Source organism: Plecotus auritus, assembly GCF_963455305.1.
Source record: "Plecotus auritus genome assembly, chromosome: 1".
In the NCBI taxonomy this organism is placed as follows: Eukaryota; Metazoa; Chordata; class Mammalia; order Chiroptera; family Vespertilionidae; genus Plecotus; species Plecotus auritus.
In genome coordinates, this window is record NC_137770.1 from 213,868,449 (window position 1) to 213,890,422 (window position 21,974).

General features: G+C 43.6%; 1 protein-coding gene across 1 annotated transcript in view; it reads right to left on the bottom strand.

The window, feature by feature from the left end:
* The window catches only part of TMEM165 (transmembrane protein 165), a 30,707-nt gene extending 28,361 nt beyond the window's left edge, over nucleotides 1–2,346 (bottom strand). Inside the window, exon 1 of the mRNA XM_080640288.1 lies at nucleotides 1,910–2,346. Within this exon, the coding sequence (XP_080496414.1) occupies nucleotides 1,910–2,110 (201 nt within the window). The 5' untranslated portion in view covers nucleotides 2,111–2,346. The remainder of the gene's footprint in view (nucleotides 1–1,909) is intronic.
* Between the last annotated feature and the right edge of the window lie 19,628 nt (nucleotides 2,347–21,974).

A 21,974-nucleotide genomic window follows, 5' to 3' on the forward strand; every position in this document is an offset into this window, starting at 1 on the left:
TTCAAAGCACCCTGTAAGATATAACTGCATTTTAATAATACATCTTACACTTGAATGATGACCAGTAAAGGAGAGATCCCACCTCCCTCCATTTTCAGAAATCCACTCTCACAGTGGCATGAAAAGGGTAAATTTAAATAGCCAACCTTTAAAAAATGTCTTCTAACATGCTCTAGTACTGTAAGTAGAGAAAATAGTTGAGCCTATCAAAAAATTACATGAAAATATAATTAAAACAATTGGATTCTACTAGGATATAGAAATTAAGTATATCCCTATCAAAAAATAACCACCAAGAATATATCAAAATATTGAAGACAAAAATCATATATTGTGCCTGCCCCTTGCCTCCACCATCCACAATTTTAAAAACAAGGATCCTTAAGGCCACTTAAATATGCTCACTAGATACTGATGACTTTATTTTATAAGAGTAGATTTTTCACCCACGTTGTCTAAAGGGTATTATTTTGTATCTCAAAAGTCATTGTATGACTAAAATTGTAATGAAAGGCCTAGAAAATTACATTCAAAATATCTCACTCACAAAGTTATTACTTAATAATTAATGTTTGAGAAAAAAAAAAACTTCCAATGAGTTAAATGACAGGAGGCTAACTGATAAACTCTATAAGAATAAATGTCACGAATCAGCATTTCAGTTCGATTCCAGAACTGGAAATGGCAAACAGGGTCAGCTAAGCCCAGGAGTGACGAGCAAGAGAGAAATCCCTTTGAACTAGGAGGGAAGTCCTCACAGAGAGGAGGCAGCTGCTGGTTCTTGGAAGGTGGAAAGGTTCTGACCAGTGGGCTTCAAGCTCACCGAAGCCTGTTCAGGGAGACCCTTTGTTGGAGACTTGCCACCGAGCGCACATGGCAAGGTCTCTGGTTTGAGTAAAGCACGTGAGCAAGGGAGCGGTGACTAAAAAGCCTGGAGGTTGACTGGAGCCAGATCCTGAAGAAACCTGAACATCCTGCTGAAGAGGCTGGACTGAAATCAGTAGGCAGGGGCAACCCTGGGAAGATTTCCGAGAAGTAAAACAGAATTCAAAGTTTAGAAAGATTCGCTGGGTGGCGGGCGACCGGCTCAATATAGCCTCGGGTGAAAGGGGAGGGAGGGGGTAGGGGGTTTGAGTGCCAATCACAGGACAGAAGACCTGAATTCAGGAATTCAAATTGGAAATGAGGAGAAAGCTCAGGACAGGTTTGTGGAGGAAATTTTAAATTTGAATACAAGTGACTAAGTGGTTCTATTAGCATAAATTAAGACATTAATACCTATTTAGGGAAGGCCAAAGGACAATTCTGGTGTACGTATACGTTTAGCTGTGGCACCCACACCGCTGCAGCGCTCGGTACTACAGCCAAACACTGATCATCCCTCTGCGAGCCTAAGGGCTACTTCCCACAAGCAGGAGCACGTTTTTAAAAAGTGAGAGTCACGCTTCAAAAATCCAGGTACATTTGTCAAAAGACAAACAAAAGCACAAGTCCTGCAAAGCTGAATTTGGGTAAATAGTTCGGGATAAGCTGTTCCAAGAATGAAAAGCCCGACGTTATTTTATCCTCGGAAGACGAAAAGCCTCCCAGCTGCCCTCGGGGTTAAACTTCCTACTTGGGATGAGTGTTTCCAGCTCGACACCACACATCTGACCGACCAGACTCCCATTCCTCAGCAGCATCCCCGTCCTCCGAACCACAGGATCACCGCGGGCTCCGTCCCTTCCCCGCCGCACACGGAGCCGGGCGGGGCCGGGCCTGACCCCGGAAAAGCGCCCCGCCGTCTTCCACCCCCGGGAGCCAGGCCGGGCTCCCCTCCCCCGCCGGCAGCCCGGGGCCGAGAGCGGTGTTCCCGGCGGCCGCGAGGCTGGTACCCGCAGCCTCGCCCGCCCCGGCCCGTCCGGCTCACCTCGGCCCGCGGCGGCTCGGGGCCCTGCGCGGCCATGGGCTGGGGCTGCAGCTGCTGAGCGGGCGCCGGCGGCTCCTTGTTCCGGAGGCTGTCTTCATCGGGGACAGCCCGGACCCCGGCCGGGGCCCACAGCAGCGGAAGTAGCAGGAGCAGAAGCAGCCGGGGCGCAGAGGCGCGGCCGCTCCCCCGGGCCGCCGCCATCCCGCCCACCGAGACGGCCGCCGCAGGAGGAAGTGTGGGCGACGGGAAGCCGCGACCCCGACCCCCTCCGCGGCGCCGCCCGCAGGCCTCGCCGCCGCCGCCTAGGGATGGCTCGGCACCATGCGGGAGGTGGCGGTGGCGTCCACGGCCGCCCGCTCGCGCTCCCCTCTCCCGCGGTGGCCACACGACTCCGCCAACTGTCTCAGGGCGCCCCGGCCCCGATTCCTCCGGGCCCCGCCCCTGCCCGTGACGGCCTCCCATTGGCCTGGCGTCCGCCTCGGCGTCGTGACGTCGTCAGGCAGGTTGAGGTGCGGCTCGCGCGCTCTTCCCATTGGACCCGGCGCCCCTGGCAGGTACCTTCGCCACGTTACTTTCCTCTCCTCGCATCCTCCTCGCGCCCCACCCTAGACCCTCTTCCTCCCTCTGTGCCCACCGACCCGGGACTGCGCGGCTCGTTACTTCTGTCCCCTCCTGAGCCTTCTGCCCTCACATCCAGGCCGGCCTTTTCTTTCTCTTTACCTTTCCTAGATGTCACATCACTCCCAGCGCCCTGGTTACGTGGCACTTGCTGGGAGAACCACCACACCTGGCCCGGTTCCGCACTCCCTCACTGATTCCCGAGGTCGCCTCCGACTTGGCGATCTACGGAGGACAAGGTTCTTAGAGGGCCAGGAAGCGATTATTTAAACAAACCTCTGAAATAGGACTTCGTCTGGAACAGACGGAAAATTTCAAGCCCTGTTTTAGATACTATTTGTTTGCCAATAATCACACCCAGACCCAAAACATCGAACATTGCCCTTATCCTGCAACGCCTTTCCGTTTTTGGATGTTTTGTGTTGCACCTATTTTAGACTGACCTCTTAAAATGTTTGGCTTTTGAAAGGAATTGTTTGGGATTTTTGAAGGATGGAGATTAAGGAGGGCAAGAGTAGAAAACAGGAAAGGATGGTAGATTGGGCTAGAAAATTTTTTAAAATACTTTATACTTTTAAAAAGTAAGCTATGTAGTTATAAGAAGTTTCACTGCAATAGTGCTAACCATGTGCCAGGCACTCTTCTAAATACTTGACATATATTAAACTTGTACTTTGTGAAGAACCGAGGAAGCTTATCACTAAATTCTGGAACAAGAAATGAATCCACCAAAACTGGCAAAATGGACAAAGGTACTCTGAGTTCACTGAAGAACCATGTTATGTTGTGGGTTAGTAAAACTTTGTCCATGCTGTTCTTCCATCTGTAATGTACTTCCTCCATTCTATCACTGTAAACTACTGATTCTTCCAAAACCTGTTCAGGCCCATACCTCTTCTTGCAGAATTCATCACTCCTTGCTTCCTGCTACTGTAGCGTATGCATGCGTCTGTTACTGTGAAAGTAACCAGGATTCCTCTTACACAGTTTGGGGGACAACTGTGGTGCCTTCCAGTTCATCTCTAGAGTGCAAATGTTGGAGCCCTCACAGACCAGTAATAGGAAACCCGGAAGTCCAGACTGACCTCCCTCCCACTCCCCTGTGCATACAGGATTCACCGTGCTTAAGAGGTGCCTGAAAGAGAATCTAATAGGTCAGTCTCATGGCCGAGGCAGAAGGGTAAATGCAGCAAAATTGGCCATGTGTCCCTGATTCCTGGAAGATGCTTGGCATATTTTTCTGCGCATGGCCCACCCCCAACCCCGAGCTCTCCAACAGGAAATGCTCCTGGCCAAATTCCCAGTCACCTCAGCAGATGAGGCAGCAAGGACTTAGGGTTACAGAGAAGGAGTCGGAGGGAGGACAGTCTGGACCTTAGGGTTTTCTATTACTGGTCTGTGAGGGCCCAAACATTTGCACTCGAGAGATGAACTGGGAGGCACGACAATTGTACCCCAAACTGCGTAAGGGGCAACCTGGTTACTTCCACAATAATAGGTTGCCTATGCACTGGCCAGCTGTGTGAGGTGGCTCAGGGGAAAAGGTAGCAAGGCTGCTTAACAGAAGATGTAAACAGATAAAGCATTGTACCCATGGGGAACCCGCCCAGTGCGGTCAGTGCAAGGTCAAGAGTGGAGTCTTTCCAGTCTGTCCCCATGTCACCCTGATCTAAGGGCCCTCAGGTACTGCCAGTCTAGGTTCCAGGTGTCAGATTCCAAAGTGATCAGCTCTTTCTGTGCTCAGAAGTGCTAAACCAGGGCTGGTTCTAGCTTTCACTATTCTGAGGATGTAAAGCCATCATTATTCTATTCCTCCCTGGTGACTAACTCCTTTTAAAAAAACAAAACAACAGCCCTAGCTGGTTTGGCTCAGTGGATGGAGCAACGGCCCGAGGACTGAGGTTCAGCCCGAGTTCGATTCCTGTCAGGGCCCTCGGTTGCAGGCTGCATGCGGAAGGCAACACAATTGACATGTCTCTCTCTGTCTCTTCCCCTCCCTTCTACTCTCTCTAAAAATCAATGGGAAAATGTCCTTGGGCGAGGGTTAACAAAAACAAACAAAAACAAAAACCACCAAAAACAAACAAACAAAATCATAGGCATGTCCTGATACCTTTCTTGGCGAACAATTTGAGCTACTTACTTGACGCCCACCCAATAAGGTTATGGAAGGCTCTACAATTCCAAGATGATTTTTTTTTTTTTGGGGGGGGGTCCTGGCCTACATAGATATATAGTCTCACTAAAATGTAACCACTTACAGGCACCCTTTTGGTAAGAAACCCTACTACATGTGCATTACATTGTATTTTAGTGTTTATTATTCCTACCTCTTGACTGAGTCTTAAGCTTTTGGGTGGTAAGACTATGTCTTTTATTTTTATATCCCTAGCACCTAGATTTCCTAACATGGTAATAGTGATAGCCATCATTACAGTAGGAATAGCAGCAGGCACTCTTTACTGAGTGCCTGTGCTAATCCAGGCAGTGCACCGAATGATCTCACAAGGCAGGTACTATTATTCTCATCTTTACAAATGAGAAATTTGACACTTAGGTCATGTGAGTTTCCCAAAATCACAGAACTAGTAAGTGGCAGAATTGTGCTTGATAGCTGTTTGTTGAACTTAACTGTGCCCTACTTACTGAAAATCCAGTTATTTAAATCCAGCCAATTAATGGTGAACATTTTCATTTTTCTAGTAGAGGAGAAGGCCCTGTCTCCCGGCTTCCTGCGTCCATGAGGAGGACGGCTTTCTGTCCTCTCTCAGAGCCTTAACCATTTCACCTCTGATGATGTAAAGTGAAGCTGGGTAGAGTAACTGAGCATACTAAGCTCAGCTGTGCTGATTTTTCCTCTCAGGAGGTGCAGCCCACAGGGAAAAACAGTCCCCTCTGCTCTCCCTGGGGGCTGCCTGCTCCCAGCCCAGGGCAGCTTGCTTTTGATTTTTATTAAAATACAACTGAAGTTATTCCTTCCAACCTGGCTTCCTGTCTCTCTCACTATTTTTTTTTCCCCTCAGAAGGAGAAAAGAGGCAAGCTATTTCCTGAGCTTTCTTAGAGACCTCTCCCTGCACCCCTCTCCCCCCCAATCATCAAAAGGTGGACTAAAGCTTTTCACTTTACACAGTCCACAGAGTAAAGGCTGGTTAAAGAAGCCAGGACAGGGATGATGAGAATGGAGAGGGGGAAGCAGAAACCAGAAACTTTATATACTAAGAGTCAACTGAAGGTCATTCATAATTAAAGAGAAGGCACTTGGCAAATTGAAATGTATGTTAATGACAAATAGCAACTTACAACCTGCTTGACCTTCGCAACTCTTAAAGCACTTCTGCTATGTGCACTGAAGCATACCGCTACCCATAGGCACACTAAAACCCTTAGATGGTGGGCACCTGGCCCCTTGGAGGGAACCTCTGCTGGTCCCGGGGAAAGGGGAAATCTGCCCTTTCAGGCCCATTCTTGGACTTTTCTGGGCATCTACAGTGGGAAGAAAATTCGAAAAGGAATGCTAAATCTGTGCTCCCAAGAATTCTCATTTGTCCAACTATTTGCTTGCCATTTCCACCTGGATGTCTCACAGGCATTTCAAGCAAAGCCTGGGAAAAATAGGTCTCTGATTCCCCTCCAAAAACTGGTTCCTTCCTCAGGCTTCCCATCTCAGTGAATGGAACTAGCAACCCTATTCGATTCCTCTTATTTTCTCCTACCCCACATCCGATCCACCAGCAGGTTCTGTTGGCTCAACCTCTAAGACCCTGAATCTGCTCACCTCTCTCTATCTCTGCTATTACCACCTTATCCAAGCTAAGTGTCATCTCTCACCTGGACTATTAAAATAGACTCCTAAATGTCCTCCCTGCTTCCAGTCTTCCCGATCTATAATCTAACCAACAGCCAGTGTGAGCTTTCAAAATTAAAGTAAATCATTTTATTCTCCTGCTTAACATTATCTAATGGCTTCTAAAAGCCCTTAGAATAAAGTCCAAAGTCCCTATCTCTGAATTAAAGTTCTGTATGATCTAACCTCCATCTTATGTGTGACTTCATCTCTTGGTTTTCTCTACCTCACCTGCCAGGACCACGCAAGCTTGTTTCCTCAGGACCTTTGTACTTTCTGTTTCTCTTCTTAGAACACTCCTTTTCCAGGTCTTCTGATCATTGAGGGTAAATTTCACCTCCTTAAGAGAGATCTTCCTGCCAGTCCATCTAAAGTAGACCCCCTCAGGGGAGAGTGGGGGTAAGGGAGAGAGATCAACTAAAGCACTTGTATGCATGCATATAAGCATAACCAATGGATGCAGACAACGGGGTGAGAGTGAGGGCATGATTGGGCGGGTGAGGGGGGGGGTGCAATGGGGAGATAAGGACACATATGTAATACATTAATCAATAAAGAAAAAAATAAAGTAGACCTCCTTACCCTGTCACTCTATCTCACCTTTTTAAACAAAACATTTTAAAGCTTTTTTTATAGCACTTATCTCTATCTGAAATTATCTTATGTAATTGTTTACTTGTTATATTTATTATCTGTATCCAGCAATTGAAATGTAAGCTCCTTCAGGGCAGAAATATTACCTGTTTTGCTCACTGTATTCCCAAGGCTTAAAACAGTGTCTGGCCATGGAAAATACTAATCATTAGTTTAATGAAATTTTGAGAATAAAAAGAAAAGACAAATTAGTTTTTTTCCTTTGCTTAATCCCTTCACCTTTTTCACCCAGCCCCCAACCCTCTAACCCTCTGACAGTTGTCAGACTGTTCTCTGGATCTATGAGTCTGCTTCTATTTTGTTTGTTAGTTTGTTTTGTTTATTAGATACCACATATAAGTGAAATCATATGGTACTTGTCTTTCTCTGACTGGCTTATTTCACTTAGCATACTCTACAGGTCCATCTATACTGTCACAAAAGGTAAGATTTCCTTGCTTCTTACAACCGAATAGTATTCCATTGTGTAAATGTGCCATAGCTTTTTTATCCACTCATCTACTGATGGACACTTGGACTATTGTAAATAATGCTTCAATGAACATAGGGGTGCATATATTCTTTTGAATTAGAGTTTCGGGTTTCTTTGGATATATTCCCAGAAGTAGAATTGCTGGGTCATAAGGCAGTTCCATTTTTAATATTTTCAGATAATACCATACTGCTTTCCACAGTGCTGCACCAATCTATATTCTCACTAATAGTGCACGAAGGTTCCCTTTTCTCCACATCCTTGCCAACACTTGTTGTTTGTTGATTTATTGATTGTAGCCATTCTAACATGTGTGAGGTGATGTCTCATTGTGGTTTTAATTTGCATTTCTCTAATCATTAATGATGTTGAGCATCTTTTCATATATCTCCTAGAGGCCCGGTGCATGAGATTTGTGCACTTGGCGGCGGGGGTGTGAGGGGGTGTCCCTCAGCCCAGCCTGCGCCCTCTCGCAGTCCGAGAGCCTGCTGGGGATGTCTGACTGATGGCTTAGGGAGTGGGCCTAAGCTGTCAGTAGGACATCCTTAGCGCTGCTGCAGAAGTGGGAGAGGCTTCCACCACTGCCACTGTGCTCGCCAGTCATGAGCCCAGCTTCTGGGCTTCTGGCTGAGCGGCGCACCCCCTGTGGGAGCGCACTGACCACCAGGGGGCAGCTCCTGCATTGAGCATCTGCCCCCTGGTGGTCAGTGCATGTCACAGCGACTGGTCGTTCTGCCGTTCGGTCGATTTGCATATTACCCTTTTATTATGTAGGATTGGCCATCTGTATGTCCTCATTAGAGTAGTTTCATAGACACAGACAACAGTATGGTGATTACAAGGGTGAAAAGGGATTGGGGGTTAGAAGAGAATAAAGGGGTGATAAATGGTGATGGCAAGAAACTAGACTGGAGGTGGTGAACATACAATACTGTTACAGAAAACCAGAGAAGAACCAAGCAACACTTAGAGAGATGGAGTTACATTTATTACGCGCAGGTCCAGAGGAAAATGTCTCTCAAATTCTGAACCCCAACATGGAGGAACTTTCCCTATTTATATGTTTTTACCTTCTTTGTCTCCCAAATATGGGGTGTTTCTGGCCCCCTTTGCAAGTTCTTAAAGAGCTCCTATGTGCTGGGGCCTTGAGACCTCAACCAAAGGCTTGGCCTGGTGCCAGCACTGATAACTTTATCCAGGGAAGGTTTAATGGCCTCTCTGAAGTGGGAGTAGTCTTATTTTCCTTATTATTTAAGCAAGCATGCATTTACAGAAGCCAAATAGCAGGGTTAAAATTTCAAACAGCAGTTTTTATATAAGATGGATGCTTCAATACAGTTTACAGATGATGTATTATAGAATTTTATACCTGAAGCCTATATAATTTTATTAACCAATGTCACCCAAAAAATTCAATTAAAAAAAAGAAAAGACAAAGATGAATCTAGATATAGAGATAGTCTGGCTCAAACACACAGGTTTCAGATCTTGTCATACCTTCCCCTTTAGGCTCAGCCTCTTTCCACACACATACCTTCCTCCCAAAAGGCCTGAGCAGCTTGGAAAGGTTTTATTTTTTAAATATGTTTTTATTGATTTTAGAGAGGAAGGAAGAGGGAGAGAGAGAAAAGAAAATCCATGAGAGAGAGAAATATTGTTCGGATCGAACCCGCAACCTGGGCATGTATCTTGACTGGGAATCGAATGAATGACCTTTCATGCACAGACGGTGCTCAACCACTGAGCCACGCCGGCCAGGGCTGGAAGAGTTTTCTACACCTTCTTTGTCATTTAACTGATTCTGAGAGATAGAGTTCATTTTTTTTTTTAAATATATTTTATTGATATTTCACAGAGAGGAAGGGAGAGGGATAGAGAGCTAGAAACATCGATGAGAGAGAAACATCGATCAGCTGCCTCCTGCACACCTCCCACTGAGGATGTGCCCGCAACCAAGGTACATGCCCTTGACCGGAATCGAACCCGGGACCTTTCAGTCCGCAGGCCGACGCTCTATCCACTGAGCCAAACCGGTTTCGGCAAGATAGAGTTCATTTTACTTTTTGCTTGCATCCTAGTGAGTTCATTTGTAGCCAAAGACAAGAATTGGTCTTTAACTCACCAAGAATCCTTCAACTCAGAATATCCCTCCTCCTCAAATGATTGCCAGGTCCATTTAGGTGTGACAGCCTCTGAGGCACCAACCTCCATCCTCTAAGCCCCTCCCCCAGATGAAAGGAAATCCTCTTAGGCTAGTCTCTCTGTTATTAAATCAGTGCAAGAAGTTTGGTGATGTGATTCAGGGCAGAGAGCTGGTTGGAAATTGGGAGGGAGTGATTCTCTTTGTGAGGAATTGGGTCAAAATCATGTGGACTAGAGGAATACAAATTCATTAAAATAGATGAAGGTCTTTAAAATTGAAAGGAGTTTAGAGATAGGAATGGCAATATCAGGGAAAGGGGGCCCATGAGGGATGAAGACATACATTCACAAAGGATAGAGGAATGTTACAAGATAAGGGGAAGAGGGGGGCCACTGGGTGGGCTTTGAACTTTGAAATGGATATCCTGCAGGAGAGTGACCAATTAGGAGAGGACAGGGCACATAAATTAAGGGAGGGTCCAATTAGAAAGGGTCATGAAGAGACAAAGAGCAGCCAGCCTTTATAAACCCATAGACAAAGAAACTCAGGAACTGAACTGATTTTTTCCCATTAGAGAGAGAGCAGGTTTTTCCCATTTGCTCCCCCCTCCCCGCTAGGGGGAGTTTGTATACGTTTGTAATAAACTTCCACATTTTTATTTAAAATCTTTTAGTCCTTAAATTTTATTCTTCAAACTTCGTAGGACAAGAACCCACAACAAGGAGAGTCTGCTCGCCCCAAACTCCATGTAACGAAATGAGAAAAGTTGCAGCTCTGGTGTGGGAGACCCTCTGTTTTCCTCCTCCCATGCCTTGGGGAGTAGAGCTTCCCCACCATGAAAAGTCTGTGGACACAGATCTGCCCTCCCTCTTCCCATAGGCAGGCCTGCAGGCCTGTGACTGACATGGTATCTCAAAGGGTAGAGGAACAGCCCTGCTTCCACCAGCATCAGAAACATCTTTCTTAGTGGACTACACCAATTTGGGAATACCCTTGCTGAAAATGATGCAAAGAGATTTTCCCCATTCTGTCCCACTCCTCCCAGCCTAAGAGAAACAGCCTAAGGAGGACAAAATAAATTTGTACAAGGGCCTGTTTGTAGACGTAACAACCCAGCATCCATGTCAGGGATGGAAGCTCAAATGCCTCTAGGAATTTCAATAAAGAAAATAACCTGATTAGGGTCTCTAGCCCAGTCTAAAGCAAGCAAAAGTTGAGGGTCCTTGAGGGCAAAAGAGCAGAGGTGGGGTTGCGCACCACTGGGGCCATGCTGATGGTCTCTGCCCAGGATGAGGTTAGATGGGAAGCAGGGTGCAGCTCTCGGGGGCTCTGAATGGCAGGTGGGGTGGGGAGTTTCCCATGTTCTGCAGAAAAGTGGTCCATCCTGAGCAGGGCAGGGCCTCTGCCATCCCGGAAAAGCCAGGAGCCTCTGAGGAGCTGGAGAATGGAACCGGGCAGCTGGTGTCCCATTCTTCCAAAAAGGGGCACAGAGGGCTGGGCGCTGGGCAGACAGGCCTATGAGTGGGCCGATGCTTGGCAGGGCTACTGCAGGGGCTTCCTGCAGCTGGCAGAGCACTGGGGAAGTACACATGTCCCTCCCCTGACCGGGCTGATGGTGCTCACCCCCGGAGGAATCTCTCCCATTTTGGCAAGGGGTGGGATGAAGACTGGTATGAAAGTCCCTAGGCCTGCTCCCAAACAAAGGGTCCTTTATGAAGGATTGGCCATCATGATGACGTGGTGGTGGCTTCGGAAGGGAGAAGGGCTTAGTGGGAAGGGGGCCATAGCTAGTGTGGGCAGGCAGGAGAAAATGAGGCTGATATATGAGGCCAGTTCCCAGAGCCCAGAGTGAGTTCTGGTGGGGCTGGGGGAGACCAGTGTGCTCCCCACTACTCCCCCACAGGCCTGGCCAACACCAGGCAGGTGCCTTCAAATAATCTTCTCCTGGGGAACTTCGGCGAGGGCCTGGAGAGAGGAAGGAAAGGGGTGGCAGGAGAGGGGCTCCAGGAAGTGGGAGGGGATTTCTCTGAATGGGAGCTCAATTCCAGCACGTGGGGGAAGGTCAGGAGAGGGAAGCCACCAAGCAGCCCCAATGGGGGGTAGTCTTTACAGATCTAAACTTGGGACTAGAGGAGTGGAGGCCTTTCCTCAGGGTGGCCCACCAGGGGTTTCAGGAAAAAGAAGAAAAGCTGCCCATTACCCTTCCCCCGCCATGAACTGGGCGGGGCACTGGGTCTCCCACCCCACCCCCAGCATCTGCACTCCTTCCGCTTCTCCCCGGTACCCCAGCCCCAGCTGCGGTGTGCTCCCCAAGTTTACCAGACATTCTAAATTGTCAAGGAAGAAACAAGAGATCTAAAGTTTTATGTGAATTTTCCCAATTTTAAAATTAGGACTACATTTCACTAAATGTAACAGAAAATCCCAAACAGCATCTAGCATAAATTTGATGTTTTTCTTTCAAGAGAGGCATTTCAGAACAAATCCTGCAGCTCCACAGTGATCAAGCATCCAGGTTCCTTCTAGCTCTCTGTTCTGTCATTCTTAGGGTGTGGCCTTTATCTCCATGATGCAGTAAGGCTGTGAGAGCTCTAACAGCCTGTTCCAGGCAGGACTGGCTGAAAAAAGAACAGGGAAACGGGTACATGTCTTTTAAGGAAACGTCCACAAAACACATCTGTTTATTTCATACTAGAGGCCTTGTGCATGAATTCGTACATGGGTGGGGTCCAGCTGGCCCACCCCGATGGGGACCCATTGGGCCAGGCTGGCAGGGAGTGGGGGGAGGTCCTAGGCAATTGGCCAGCCAGCCCACCCACCCCAATGATTGGGGTGGGGAGGGTTAACCTGGGGTGGGGCCAGCCGTGGGGAGGGACCGAAGGTGTTGGCCAGCCAGCCTCACCCCCGATCAGGGTGTTGGGGGCCAATCAGGCTGGTTGGCTGCCTTAGTGCCACTGGTTGTTCTGGTTGTTCTGGTTCTTGCGCCATTCTGGTCGCTGGGCTTTTATATATATACATTGGCTACAACTTAGCTGCATGGCCACAGCTAACTGCTGTGAAATCTCCCAACTTCCCTTGCAGGATATATATATATATATATATATATATATATATATATATATATATTTATTTATTTATTTATTTATTTGTGTGTGTGTGCATATACACATATGTGCATATATAAGTATAGATGTGTATACATATATAGAGTTATTTTAAGGAATTGGCTCAGGTGATTGTTAGGTGTGATAAGTCTATTTCAAGGCAGGCCAGCAGGCTAGAAACTCAGGCAATATTTTTATATTACAGTCCTGGGATAGAATTCCTTCTTCCTCAGGAAACCTCAGATTTTGTTCTCAAGGCTTTCAACTTATTGGATGAAGCCCACCAAAATTATTGAGGGTAATCTCCTTTAAAGTAAACTGATCATAGATGTTAATCACATCTATAAATATCTTCACAGCAACATCTAGATTAGTATTTGAACAAATAAACATCATAGCTTAGCAAAATTGACATATCAAGTTAACCATCACAGTCGCTATTTCAAAATTTTATGAAACTGTGCTGGTAAAACAACATCTACCCAAGTTGGGTCTGGCCTGCCGTCAGCCAGTTTGCTATTCTTTCTCTATGTGCTGGACCAAGGAGCTAGGTCCTTTCCAGACCTGTGTGTGTGTGTGTGTGTGTGTGTGTGTGTGTGTGTGTGTGTGTGTGACATGCCATTGAGTCGGCTCTGACTCCTAGCAACCATGTGAATGCGTGATGTCCACAATGTCCTGTCCTTAGCAATCTTACCCAGCTCCTGTAAAATCATGCCCATGGCCTCTTTTATGGAGCCAATCCTTCTCATATTCTGTATTCCTCTTTCCCTGCTGCCTTCTATTTTCCCAGCATTATTGTCTTTTTCAAAGAACCATGCCTTCTCTTCATGTGCCCAAAGTAGGATAGCTTCACTTTTGTCATTTTTTGCCTCCAGTGATGTTTTAGGCTTAACTTCATCTTTTTTTAAAATATATTTTTATTGATTTCAGAGAGGCAGGGAGAGGGAGAGGGAGATAGAAACATCAATGATGAGAGGAAATCATTAATCGGCTGCCTCCTGCATGCCTTCTACTGGGAATGGAGCCTGCAACCTGGGCATGTGCCCTTGACTGGAATCAAACCCTAGACCCTTCAGTCTTTAGGCTGACGCTCTATCCACTGAGCTAAACCGGCCATGGCTTGACTTCATCTTTCTTGCAGTCTGGGTATCCATAGAGCTCTCCTCCAACAACATACTTCAGATGAACCCATTTGTTTCTTATCAGCCTTCTTCACTGTCCAACTTTCACATGCATACATAGTTATTTACAGATCTACAATATAAGAATACCCTAACCGTACACCCTCCATACAACTGGAATCACATGTGCACGGGAACAATAGGCTTCAGCAAACATGCCACGTCCCACCCTTCCTGGGATACTGCACCTGGATAAATAGCTAGTCTCATTTTTTATTTTAAAAATTTAACTACTGTGTTGATGAGATACTATCTGATAAACAAGACACTTTTCTCTTTGACCCTGTTCTAACTCATTAAGTTATTTTCACTTTAAAACCCAAACTTGTAGTGCTAGGTAGTGATACAGAGAGGCACAGGTGGGAGGACTGGTTGGGAAGGGAAGGAGCTGGGGCTAATAAATGCTCATGGCTCTGCCAGCCTATTATCCCCAGTCATTTCATTCCGTTCACCCAGTACCACCCAGACAGAGCAATGCCTTTCTACTCTCTCCTCATCCAGTTCCTCTTCACTTGTTTTTCTCTTTCAATGTTAAATTACGTACAGGCAGCCTAGAAAATGGAGACATGTTGCCAAAAATGTTACTGATTTGTAAGAGGGCTTTATATATTATGGATATTTATTTTTTTCATTCTATTCTTACATGTATTGCCGTTGTTTTTCCTAATTTTAAAAACATTCTTTAGGATGTCTTTCACTATAATTCTGTACATGCTTGTAACTTTTCTCCATCTATTGTAATAATATTAGTACTAGAAATGTGGCTAAAGTGGGCTCATTGAAAGCACTGACACAAAATTATATCACTTAGAAATCCATACTTACATTAAGTCAAGAAGATAGAACTAAAATTATTTTTGCATAAATATGCATCTTCTTTATGTGTCTCAATTCCTGCAATACATTTGTTTTACATAATAATCATCATACAAAAATAAAAACAATTATAATTAAGTGAATTTCTTTTAGCCTTAAGGGAAGCAAATTGGGTTTAAGTGCTTTCCTTTGATGTTTCATTTTCAAATGTCACTCATCTCTGTTGTGATCTTGTTTCTGAGCAAAGTTTATTGGGAGTTGGCAGTTCTGAAGGAACTAAGAATAGAACAGGGTCCATATTGTGGTGCTGTTTCTTTGGAAAAACAACTTTCTGTACTTGAAAATCACAGAATGCTGATAGAAGGACAGTCTGACAGGCTTACTGCTTATAATGTACCTGAGTTTGACCCTCATTTGAATTGCTGTTGATTCCTGTTAAACTCGTTCTTTGGATGGCAAAAACCATAATTTTAATGAGATGCCAGCCCAGTGGAGGCGTTGTCCCAAAGTGCTTTTTTTGTAACACCCATTTTGGATCACATACAGATTTTTCCTTATGCCAATTCTGCACTCTAGCCCATATTATTACACTGTTTTCACATAGATTAAATACCTACTGGTTATACATTTTGTATGGAACACACCAAGAACATGCATTTTCTTGCTCTTTTTTACTTTTTAAAAATATATATTTTTATTGATTTCAGAGAGGAAGGGAGAGGGAGAGAGAGATAGAAACATCAATGATGAGAATCATTGATCGGCTGCCTCCTACATGCCCTCTACTGGGGATCAAGCCCACAGCCCGGGTATGTACCCTTGACTGGAATCGAACACAGGACCCTTTAGTCCACAGGCCAGTGCTCTATCCACTGAGCCAAATCAGCTAGGGCCCTTTTCTACACTTGTTAAGCATTCATAACCATGAACTGTCGTCTTCCATAATACCTTAGGACAGAAATTTGTCAGTACTCTTACCTGTGGGTCAGGCTGGCTACATAATTTGCTGGGCCCAGTACAAAATGAAAATGTTTATAAAGCAGGGGAAAAAAGTGCAGTGAGAGGTACCAATGTAATAGGGATAATAGTAATACATGAGTAACTCAATGAACTTAAAAATTGCAAAAATGATATCTTTGCTGTTACTTCTACATGATACAATAGACAATAATAGTTTATTAATGTGATATCTTGATTGATTATGAAAATTTTCTAGCTTACTGATCTGAAAGTTTATCAAGGTTTATTATTTTATTTTATTTTAATTTTCAATACATCAGAAATTCATTTCATGCAGTTTCTTTTTCAGGAGATATGACTAAAAGCTACATCAGTCACTAGTGGCAAATGTACAATCACAAATAAATTTAGATCATTTTCATTTTGAAAAGAATCTGCTGATGCAATTGTTAGGAATCTTTATAGGCTGTGACAACACTAAGATCAATTTCTAATACATTATTTTGAAATACAAACTTTAGTACTTTAATTTTTCTAAACAGATTTAATTCTTCATATGAATTAGTTTTATGTAAATCTGAAATTATTTTTATTTATTTATTTATTTTTTTTTTTTTTAAATATATTTTATTGATATTTCACAGAGAGGAAGGGAGAGGGATAGAGAGCTAGAAACATCGATGAGAGAGAAACATCGATCAGCTGCCTCCTGCACACCTCCCACTGAGGATGTGCCCGCAACCAAGGTACATGCCCTTGACCGGAATCGAACCCGGGACCCTTCAGTCCGTAGGCCGATGCTCCACCCACTGAGCCAAAACGGCTAGGAATGAATTTATTTTTAAGTATAAATTTATATAATTGTGTTTTAGTGTTTCCTCAGTCAACAGAAAGTGGCTTCATGATTTGGGTGTAATTCAAAAGGCCTGTTTATGCCTTCTGTCATTGTGTCTTCAATTACAAAGGAAAACAATTTTTTAAATTTTTTAATGTTTTTAGTTGATTTTTAGAGAGAGAGAAAGGAGACGGGGGCGGGGGAGAGAGAGAGAGGGAGAGGAAGAGAGAGAGAGAGAGAGAGAGAGAGATCAGAGTGAGGGAGAAACATCCATCCATTGTCTTCCGTATACACCCCAACTGGGAATCGCACTGGCAATCTTTTGGTGCACAGGATGACGCTCAACCAACTGAGCCACACCAGCCAGAGTGGGAAAACAATTTTAATTATCTTCCTCATTAACAACAAAAAAAATTGGTTAATTCAAACCTTTATATGAAAATAGTGTTATTTTCTATAGAATGTGATAATGTTTACATTTGATTTCTGTTTTTACAACTGTGGTTATTTGTGTTGCAAGGTTACAGCAGTTTTCAAAATAGAGATCCTAAACCTTTTAAGAAAATTCTAATAATTCCTTGAAATGTTTTATTGCAATGCTCATATTTACATTCTTATTTTGTTCTAATTTACCTATAAAGTTTGCTGCCTGAGTGCCAGCAGTTACTGTCCCCATCAGATTGGAGATGATACAGGGATTGGCAAGCTGGCCCATCACTGAGGGGCTGGGCAGTTCCCATGCAGAACTGCCATGGCTCTGGAGCCAGAACTGCCATGGCTGCTGCCTCTGCTTCTACTGCTGCCATCACCATCACCATCACCACTGCAATGTGGCCCAGGCGCCCGCCCAGCAGCACCCTGAACTGCTCTGAAGCATGTGCGGGCATGCTGGGGTACCTGTACCGCCCAAGCCCTCTGCACACATGCAGGCGGTACCTCCCGTTGTGTTCCCACAGCTCACATGCATGCTCCAGGTCCCACAGGACTTCACTTACCAAACACAAATTCAAAAATAAAATTATTGAGATTTTCCAAGACAGCAACAGCAGAGGATTAAATCAAGCCTGGAGTCCTGAGTGGGGCCCTGTGCAAGGGCAGAGGTTGTGTGCTCATGAAGCTGGCTCTGTGGATGGTCCTACAATCTATCAAGCATCAGGATTTGAGCTGTATATAGATGACATGAGGTGGTGGGGAAATGATGGCACTGATACATTCCTTCCATGATCTTAAATTGAGGCAATAGGTTTTTTTAGAAATCTACCTTATCTTCATACTTAAATGTGTGCTCCTTGAGAGCAAAAATCTTGTCTTCCATAATCCTGCATTTACCACAGAGCTTACAAATAGTAGATGTTAAGTAAATTTGGTTGAATAGTTAAATTGTTATTCTTCTGTTTTCAGAGGAGTAACATGTAAACAGCTGGAAATAGGTAGGTGCTCTTCTAATATAAGGCACTGAACTGATTCAGTCAGTGCAAAAAAAAAAAAAAAATCTGATCTGAGCATCTGATCCAGGGGGAGGAATATCATGAGTAAGCATTGTATTTCCTGTACACTCCACAAGAGCGCATGTATGTAAACTTCCTGAGTTCGGTAGGAATCTTTCTGCCTTTGCCTGTATGTACAGAGAATCTCATGATTGATTTCCATCCCCCCGCCTTTATTTCCCAAGAGGACTTAATTGTTTCCCAGATCTAAGATTGAGATGGCATTATTCTTCACCAAGAGTTTGCAAAGGTAATTTTATAAATATTGTCTAAGACCAAATTATGAAAGACTGCTTACTGGGAAATCTAATCAGAATACACAGTATGAAAGTGGGAGATGATGAGGGAAGGATCAAGAAAGTGTTATAACACTTTCTTAAAAGCTGTCTTCTTTAGTAGGCAAATCAGGGTGCTATGATGCCATTAAGTACTTTCCTTGGGGGTCTTTCTTGATTCTTACTATATACAAGTTTGAATTTTATGGTAAAGGACACAGTCCTTGTCAAGTCATGAAAATGAAAGGTAGGCCTGGATATTGCAAGGCAAGTTGCAGTGAATGCTCAGTCTGTAGGTAGCCATGCCCTTTGTAAACTCTACTAGCCAGTTTTGGGGTCTACCCATATCCAAAATGCCCTTTGATCTTGATGAGAAGTCTACACCCTATGAATAAGTGAAAATTATTAGTAGGCATGCCAAAAAATGGCATACTCAGATATTACTTATTCATTCCAACACACCCTCATAGTATCACACTCTTCTGCAACTAAATTGCCACACCCTGATAGACATTCCAGAGAATGCAATCCAGGAAATGCAAATAAAATTCATCTGAGTTAAGAGCCTATGTCCTTCTTATAAAAAACAACAGTAAGAACAACACAATTTAACAAATTGACAACCTGGAAAGTTGCTCTGAGAAGGGGAAATAGTAGAGCATATAAAATCATCATTATTGATAGGACTTATTCTATACATTTTTGAATTCTGGAATGGAAAAACAAAACCATTGAACAATGAAATAGAGAGATTTATAAAAGATAAAAGATAAAAAATGTCTCTCCCATCTCTTAAGTTTTTGAGTTTGATTTCATGGAGCACACCCCTCTTCTAACAAATTTTACTTTCAGCATTGTAGACTCTGGAGTATGGGAGAGAAGAAAGAGTATCCATTCCTATTTTGTGTCCCACACCAATTGCTGTAATCCTGAATTGCATGAAAATCCTAAACTCTAAAAGTTTGCTTTAATGAGTTGAATGTACTGACTCCCTTGTAACAAACAGAATATGGCCAAAGGATGAGATGTCACTTCCAAGATTAAGTTACAGAGAGACTGTGTCATGTGTTTTGCACACCCTTGCTTGCTTGGATGGAACTTGAGGACCATGATATGAGCTGCTCCACGCAGAGATCCATTGTGATTCCAGGCACAAATAGTACAACTAAGAAAAAAACAAAAACTTGTGCTATAACACCATCTACTGGAAAACAAAAGAAAGTGCCCTACCTATCAACTTGCTGCATTGTTGAGAGCAAAACAGTATCTAAACAAGAAAAAAAATTCATTACCTCAAATGTGCAGGCAGAGAAACAATCCATCAGATACCATGAACAACCAAGGTCATTTGGGAGCACAGGAAGAAAAGGAAAAGTCTCCAGCAACCAAAGTCCTGGAATATTGTGATTTAGATGACAGAGAATTCAAAATTGCAATTATGGAGAGGCTCAATGAGATATAAGAGAACTCAGATGGGCAGCTCAAATAGCTCAGAAATTCAGTTAATGAACAAAAGGAATACTTTACCAAGAGACTGAAAATGTAAAAAATAATTAAATTCTGGAGTTTAAGAACTCATTAAATGAAATGAGAAATGCATTAGAGAGCACTGGAAATAGAGCACACTAGATGTGAGAAGGAATTAATGAGCTCTAAGAACAAAACCTAGAGGAAGAAGAGAGTTAAGCAAAAAATAAGATGTGAGTTAAGAAAAATAAAGGAAAGACTTCTAAGAGCTCTCTGACTCTATTAAAATCAGCAACATAAGGATAAGGGTATATCAGAAGAGAGAGAGGAAGGGAAAAGGGAACCTATGAGAACTTCCCACACCCATGGAAAGACTGGACTTTAGAGGAAGCTAACTGGACATCTAATTTCAACACAAAAAGACTTCCCCCAAGACACATTTTATTCAAACTGTCAAAAATTAATGACAGTTCTCAAGGCAGCTGGGAGGTGGGGGTTGGGATTGTAACCTACAAAGGAAGCCCTATTAGATTCTCATCAGATTTTTCAATATAAACATCACAAGCCAAGAGAGAGTGGAAGAAAATATTCAAACTCTTAAAGGAGAGGAGCCATCAGCCACAGGTAATATATCCAGCAAAGTTACCGTTTAGATATGGAGAAATAAAGGCTTTCCCAGGCAAACAAAAGCTGAGAAAACTTACCACCATAAGACCTGCACTATAAGAAATATTGAAAGGAGCCCTAACCGGTTTGGCTCAGTGGATATAGCGTCAGCCTGTGGACTGAAAGGTCCCAGGTTCGATTCCGGTCGGGGGCATGTACCTTGGTTGCGGGCACATCCCCAATGGGAGGTGTGCAGGAGGCAGCTGATCGGTGTTTCTCTCTCATCGATGTTTCTGACTCTCTATCACTCTCTCATCCTCTCTGTAAAAAGTCAATAAAATATATATTAAAAAAAAAAAAAGAAATATTGAAAGGAGCTGATCTACCAGAAACAAAAAGTATATAAAACTTTGAGTACCATGACTGACAGAAGCAGAAAATTGCAACTCTACTTCAGAAGGTTTTAAACAATTATAAAGGTTAAAGGGGGGGAAATGAACTAAAAATAACTATAATTATAGGCCTGGCCAGTGTTGCTCAGTTGGCTGGGTGTCGTCTGTTCGATTCTTTATCAGGGCACATGATGCAGTTGCAGGCTGGATCCCTGGTAGTAGGTATGCAGGTAGGAGGTATGTAGGAGGAAGCCAATGGATGTTTTGTTCTCATATCAATGTTTCTCTCTCTCTCACTCTCCCTTCCTCTCTCTCTAAAAAAGAATCAATAAAAATATTTTAAAAAATAACTACTGCCATTTGGTTGCAAATGCACAATATAAAAAAGAATTTATGTTAACAAAATCATAAAAGAGGAGGCAGTAAAAGACTGGACAGGTACAGTTGAATGAAGATAAAAGACAATCAGAAGAGAAAGGAGTATTTGTGTGTCTGAGACATTTACACATGTGCAATGGCAACCACAAAACAAAACCCAGAGCTGAGACATGAAATGTACAAAAAGTAACGTGAAAGACTGGGCAGAAATTGCTAAAAGGTATAAAAAATGTCTACTAGCTCCTTTACTATTTGAAGGTATTCTTTAATATATTAGTTCATTTAGAGCTATATTACTCATCAATGGTTCTTGAGTTTTCAGGTACTTTAATTATGCAAATGTTTATAGTATTTTTAGACTACCTATTAGGCTTCATATAAAATATCTGCGAAGGCTCTTTTTCTTTTATTTTTAATCCTTACCTGAGGATATCCCTCCAATGATTTCTAGAGAGAGTGGAAGGGAGGGTGAAGGGGAAGAGAGAAACATGGATGTGACAGAGACACATTGATTGGTTGCCTCCTGCATGCACCCGGGGAATATGCCCTTGACCAGGAATTGAACTCGGTCCACAGGCTGACGCTTCAACCATTGAGAAAATTGGCCAAGGCTCTGCAAAAGCTCTTTTATCTTTGGTATGAATTCTAGCAATAATCACTCATTGAATTATAAACATAATATGGGGGTGGGGATGGGGAGAGATTAACCAAGTAATTTATAAGCATATATGCATAACTCATGAACACTGACAATAGTGTGGTGAAGGCCTGGTGGAAAATGATCAATGGAGAAAAAAGGGGACATCTGTAACACTTTCAATAATTAAAGATA